Here is a 6,144-nt window from a genome sequence, read left to right on the forward strand (position 1 = left end):
TTCATTTCAAATCATTATCATCATTCTCTCCAGTATTAGGCCTACTGATACCTCTTAGGGATATAACAAAACAGAATCCTTCCGTTGTGTCGGAGATATTCTGAAATTTCCATTTCCTTTTGATTGTTATTTTAAAACCCACCACTTTTTTAATTCTGTCGGAGTTCATCCTGTTACAGTATTCTCTTTAGCTTCATTTTTGCTATTCCATAAAATTTCGGTTTGTGGAATCTGAATTTCTCTCACAATTTGAGCATTTTTACTAAAGTCCAAAAGAGTATGTAACTCAGTCCTGGTAATGAAAGACATTTCTGTAATTATCAGCCTTCTCCCATCACTTCTTACTGACAAGGCAAAATAACATTCATAATTACAATTAAGGTATTTGGAAAACATGTATGTATCCTTTCCACTCTCCTTTTCAAATGACAGCAAAATGAAGATACAGCCTGAAAATTGACTTATTTTAACTTCAGTTCCTTCTAAACTAAGTAAATAAAAATAAATACACGTAGTTTATAGTTATCAATCTGAATATGAGACGTGATGAAGGCTGTGGTAATAAATTTGTCGAGTGCTAACACGTGGACTACATCCTCAGAGCTCAATTTTCCTCCTTTGTATAAATATTTGATTGAGATTTTTCATAATTGAGGGGGCAAGGAATTGAGAATAAATCTGAGGAAATATTACTACAACTCAAGAAACACTTTCTATCTAGAATGTTGTCACCAAATAACTTGGTAGCAGTTAAAACAAATGCCATACCTTGCATCTATATTTCCATCTTCCAGAAAAGAGGCTGCAGCTGAAATAACTTCATGTTTAAATACTTTGAGTGCTCTTGGACCCAATTCTATGTCAGCACCTGATGTGGTTATAACCTGTGTGAGTATTCTTGATGCTTTTGCCCTTTCCAATTTATTCTTATGCCTGCAGAGAGGAAGTTGCAAATTGTCATTATTAGATAAAGGTTGAATATGTGCAAATCAACACATTTAAACATCACACCTCATAGAATTTTGACTGTAAGTCAGAGCAGGAAAAATTATTCTCATTCAACTTTCACCAGTTCATGGAAATTGTATGCATATACTGTAAGTGATGGTTAAAATATCTCTTTGAATGCACTGAATATTCTGAGGCCTCAAATACATCTAATAGTATTTAAAAACTTGTGATACCAATGTCCCTTTTGATTTGTTTCATTCTGGTCCATCACACCAAAAATATGAAAAGTTAAACAGTTCCATCAAGTGTGACTAGTGAAGATTTTTCTTATTTCAGTTATCTATGCCCTAGGGAACTGTTTAACTTTTCATGACATTATGTCCCCATTAGAAACTGATCAACTAAATCTGTTTAAGAAGCAGAATTCATTCTGGGATTAATGAAGACAGAAATACATTCTGTGGGCAAAATTCAGAGATCTTTAATGTTAAAGGAAGGTACAACCAATATGCTTTAGAGGGTTAAGCTCATTTTTTCCACGTATATAAATGAAACTATATCTATTCTCAGTACATGCTCCCAGTTTGATTAACAATGACACACTGTAATGCACTGTAATGCAACAGACCATGAAAGAGCTCAATGAAATTCTGTTAGAAGAAAACGAGGTCGTGGCCAGTACAAAAACGGTACTTAACGTAATGAGTCAAAATGGCTCTTAGAGTTCATAGGCTGCTCAATGCTGCTTAATGCAAAATAGCCTTTGGAGGCGGAGCTATGAGCTCAGTAAACAGCTGTAAGACTTACATATAGACATACAGGAGTGACTCTGCTCTCAGAGACGCCATCAAACCCCATGAGAGGGTCTTCATTCCAAATTATAATCTTTATTGGATTGACCACTTCCTGGGAATGAACGGACATCCCCATAACCATATAGGCCTATGCTATATGTGTGATATGTACGCTTGACAGAGTTGAAGCCTATTCATAAGAGATAAACCAACCCTCTCCTCAGAGAAAATGATTGATAAGGGCTTTTACCTCAAGAGTTCATTTGTCAAAAAAAAATCTGGTCATGCACCTCAAAGAGCTTGGCGCCCAAGAGGAACTGATTGGTGGTAAACCACTAGTCGTAAAGTAACGCTGACTCCTTGAAGTAACAAAATTTCATATTTCTGTGATCCTGTGCGTCTGTGCGATAGCATCAGGCTCTTGTTTGCTCGTTTTATGTTTTCATTTTAACTATACAGATTTGAAATCCCAGCAGGTGAATAACTTTCACTCTGGTTACAGCCTTCATACACAGAAATGATTTCTTACTAACAGTACAGGCATAGCTTGCAGAAAAATCCGCATTTTCTTGTGAAGATCTGGCTGGTGTTAGAAGAACTTTAGCTACCAACTAAATAGCAGGAGGCACTGGTCTTTCACCAATGCCTTCAAATGGCATATAATTTCAAAATTCTGAATGGCATCACAACCCAGAAGACTGTACTCAAACATCACACGAATGCAGTACATTTCCCTGATTGCACCATGTCACACCCCAGAAGGCAGTACTCTTTATATTCACCCTCGTAATAGTGTGCATCCTGTTATGTGTCATAATTAAGATATACAAAAGTATATAAGGTATGCCATCTACACATCAATATTCTGTATTTGAAAAACAAAGAAGACACTACTGTATCAAAATTTTCACATAGTGGGGGGTGGAGTCCAACTGGGTCCACTCAGCACGGCGGCCACTGATTCGCTTATTGTAGCCTGCCCCGGCTGATTATGATGATGGAGAATTTGGTGGAATGAAGATTGGCAGGGGAAACCGAAGTACTCGGAGAAAACCCGCCCCAGCGCCACTTTGTCCACCACAAATCCCACTTGACCAGACCCAGGCTGCTAATCGCCTGAGCTACAGACACAACATGTTTCGACCCTTACACCGGGTCATCATCAGGCGTACAATACTCCAGTTCGAGCTTTTGAATTGCAATTAAGTATCATCTAATTCTTCAAATAAGGATCCTTATTGTGTCTTGAGATTATTTAAATGCATAAATGTATACAATAAGTCTTGGTCAAAATTTTAGAACTGAAAATCCTTGGATGATAAAATTTAAAATTACGGATATCAAAATTAAAATTAGAAACTAAAGATTAAGACATGAAAGTTAAAATTGTTTTCTTGTGGTAAAACTCTGCGATCGCTACATGTTGACCTGGTTTTATGCCGGTAGAAGCGACTATAGCGTGGGGCACCCACGTATCGGGATCTTCTCACATGGGATAGGTCATGTAGTCATGACCTTATTAATATCTTACGGAGTACTGTCTTCACCACCATGAGAACCTCAAATCTTGTACAGTGGAATGTGTCTTTTATGCTAGAAATATTTGAAGGATTAACTGCAGTAACAAAATCCTTCAAGCACTGTAAAAATTAATTTCACAATCCACACCGTAAGATTGGGCATGCGGTAGCATAGTTGGTTGAGGTCGGAAGGTCACAGGATCGATTCCCGACAAGGTCTTTGGATTTTTCATTTGACCTAATACTTTCAGCTGCACTGTGGCCCTGGGGTTGACTCAGTCTCTAACAGGAATGATCAACAGGAATCTTACTGGGGTTAATGGCGGCTCGCGTGCAAGGCTGGCAACTTCAATGCTATCTGTGAGCCGAAGGTCTAGACAATGTAAGAGCCTCGTCTCACAATCCTATGGCCCTTCAAGGCCTGTTACAGGGATATCTTTACCTTCCACCTTACACCGTAAGATAAGACATTTTTCAGATGTTCGCAGTGTTTCAAAACTATTTTCTAAACTAACTTAATCTAACCTGTTCATCATGTTGGAAAATCTCTTTTACAAAAATGACTAATTCTGTCATAGAGAAGCATTGGGTTTTGGAGTAGGAGTGCTGTACCCATGTTTGAATAAGGAAAATTCATAGTTGAGCCACATGTCTAAAAATCATTGCAGTTCTAGAAATTTAGTTCATTAATAATGTATTACATGTATATTCATTCATAAGTGGCCTCTGTAATGATTCTCTCCAATGGCCTGTTCATTCAACATGCTGATCCCCCCCCCCTTTTTTTTCTTTGCATATCTGTATACTTTTTATATAACCTTACTTTGTCAGCTATTACATGATATTCAGAAGAATTTATCACTCAGATACCTGCGTCATCATTTTCTGCATCGTAATATGACGAGGATGTTAAGATTTTATCAAGTAACTGACGTCACTGTAAAAGGTTTATAGGCAGCTACACAGCTCTTACAACGGCCAAAGCTTCGTCAAAATTTTTGTGAAAGCCTATCATTGCAATCCACTTCACATCATCTAATTTACTTCTCTGACAGCCATTTTAATTATACCCTCTAAGTGTAAGCCACACAAATGATCTATTTCCCTGAATATTTTCAACTGAAATTCAAATTTAATTTCCTGTGTTTCAAAATTACAGTTCACTCATGTAAATATTTTATTTTATATGGATCTGAAGCTTAATCTCTCTCTCTTTCCCTTAGAGGGAATGCAGTCTGGGGTTGTTTTAGATCAGGGTACTGAGGTGGATATTTAATCATCAAAGGTAGGAGGAAAAAAGGATGTAGAAAATTGCATGAGTATAATAATTTGTACTGATGACTTATTATTATTAGGATGGTCAAATGGAGAATAATGTAATGGGCAGGTAATCTACTATGCATGGAAGATATGAGAAAAGGTTTAATCATATTTTATTCTTTAAGATTTCTGGCAGGAGGTGGGAAGAGAAAGATATAAGGTCAAAGCATAAATTCAACTGGGTCATACTGATGCTGTTTCAACATTTCACCACCAACTACAGTTGCCATCTTCAGGATAAATGTTACATAAACCACAAGAAACACCAGAGGCTGGGCAGTGTTGTGACATCTCTCTCACTATATTGGATTTGAGGTTTTCATGGTGGTGAATATTAAGATTGTATTCTTCTGAAATGTAATGCCTTGTAGTATTGTACATAGGAATCAGCATTCAGAAAGGAACCTTCTGCCCCTGTTTTCAGGGCAGAAGAAGATCCATACAGCAGGTTCCCAAAATGTTTAGTTGCTGTCTACTAGAGTGCATGGCATCATATTCCATGAGGCAAAGTCAAAGCTGCCCCTGAGCTTAATTAAATATAATTATGCAAGTATTAATCGTTCGACGTGATCCTTTTTCCTCTCTCCATTCCCTACTACTCATTACATAATTTTACACTACCTTATCATAATATTTCACACTTCAAATATGCCACTCCTAAACTTTAACATACTAAGAGCCTAAGTAAGTTTCTCACAACTATGAACTACAAATATGCGTCCTCCGCATATTACTAGTAACTCATAACACATACGCTATAACGACGGCAATATTGCCGGACTAGCATTCTAGGCAATTACTTGTTACATTATTTCTATTATTCTAACCTGAGGGCTCCCTTGGCACACTGGACATTTCTTGCAACATTTAACAAACAACAATTTACAACAACCATAATGTTTAACAGCATGGCTAGTATGAGTAAACCTGACTTGCCTGAGATAAGAGACGCAGCGACACCACCACTTGTAGTACCGATGTTGAATAGAGGCTCCGGCTGTCTACTGAATATTACGTTTTTATATCGAATCCACATTGAGTTCTTTCTCATTTTTATATAGTAAAATGTGTAATTACAATGTCTTCACTATCCGTTGCCTGTCAACGGATTTTAACATAAGAGCGATCACTTCAAATTACTATGACGTCTTCTTTGACACAATTCTCCAATTCGCTGTAGGACTGGAATCTCTTGGTCACAATTCCCAACTCTTTGACACCGACCACGTACAGAAAACGTACATAAGAAAACACGAGCATTTGAACCTAACCGAAGGTGCATTATCGTGTCCAAGAGTATCCGCCACTGGTTTCTATCTTGATCCAGATGAATACAGCCCACACCCATCCATCTCAAGACTCGTGTATTAAAATGCTATCTCCAGCAGAATTTAATATTATTTTCCTTCCCCGGCCAACTCCCCCCCCCCCAACTTTACGTTTCCATGCAACCGCTGGAGTCATAATTGTCCGACTTCAACAGCTACTGAAATTTCTGCACGCAACTTTCTATTCTAGTGTTTTTATTTGTAATGGAAACAATGGCTTAAATTTTAGTT

The 6,144-nt window shown here is 37.6% G+C and overlaps 1 protein-coding gene across 1 annotated transcript in view; it reads right to left on the bottom strand.

The window, feature by feature from the left end:
• Positions 1-768: 768 nt before the first annotated feature.
• The window catches only part of LOC111869732 (katanin p60 ATPase-containing subunit A-like 1), a gene marked incomplete at its 3' end in the record, with an annotated part of 7,929 nt that continues 2,553 nt past the window's right edge, over positions 769-6,144 (bottom strand). Inside the window, exon 2 of the mRNA XM_033753544.1 lies at positions 769-933. Within this exon, the coding sequence (XP_033609435.1) occupies positions 769-933 (165 nt within the window). The remainder of the gene's footprint in view (positions 934-6,144) is intronic.

Source organism: Cryptotermes secundus, unplaced genomic scaffold (assembly GCF_002891405.2).
Source record: "Cryptotermes secundus unplaced genomic scaffold, Csec_1.0 scaffold2805, whole genome shotgun sequence".
In the NCBI taxonomy this organism is placed as follows: domain Eukaryota; kingdom Metazoa; phylum Arthropoda; class Insecta; order Blattodea; family Kalotermitidae; genus Cryptotermes; species Cryptotermes secundus.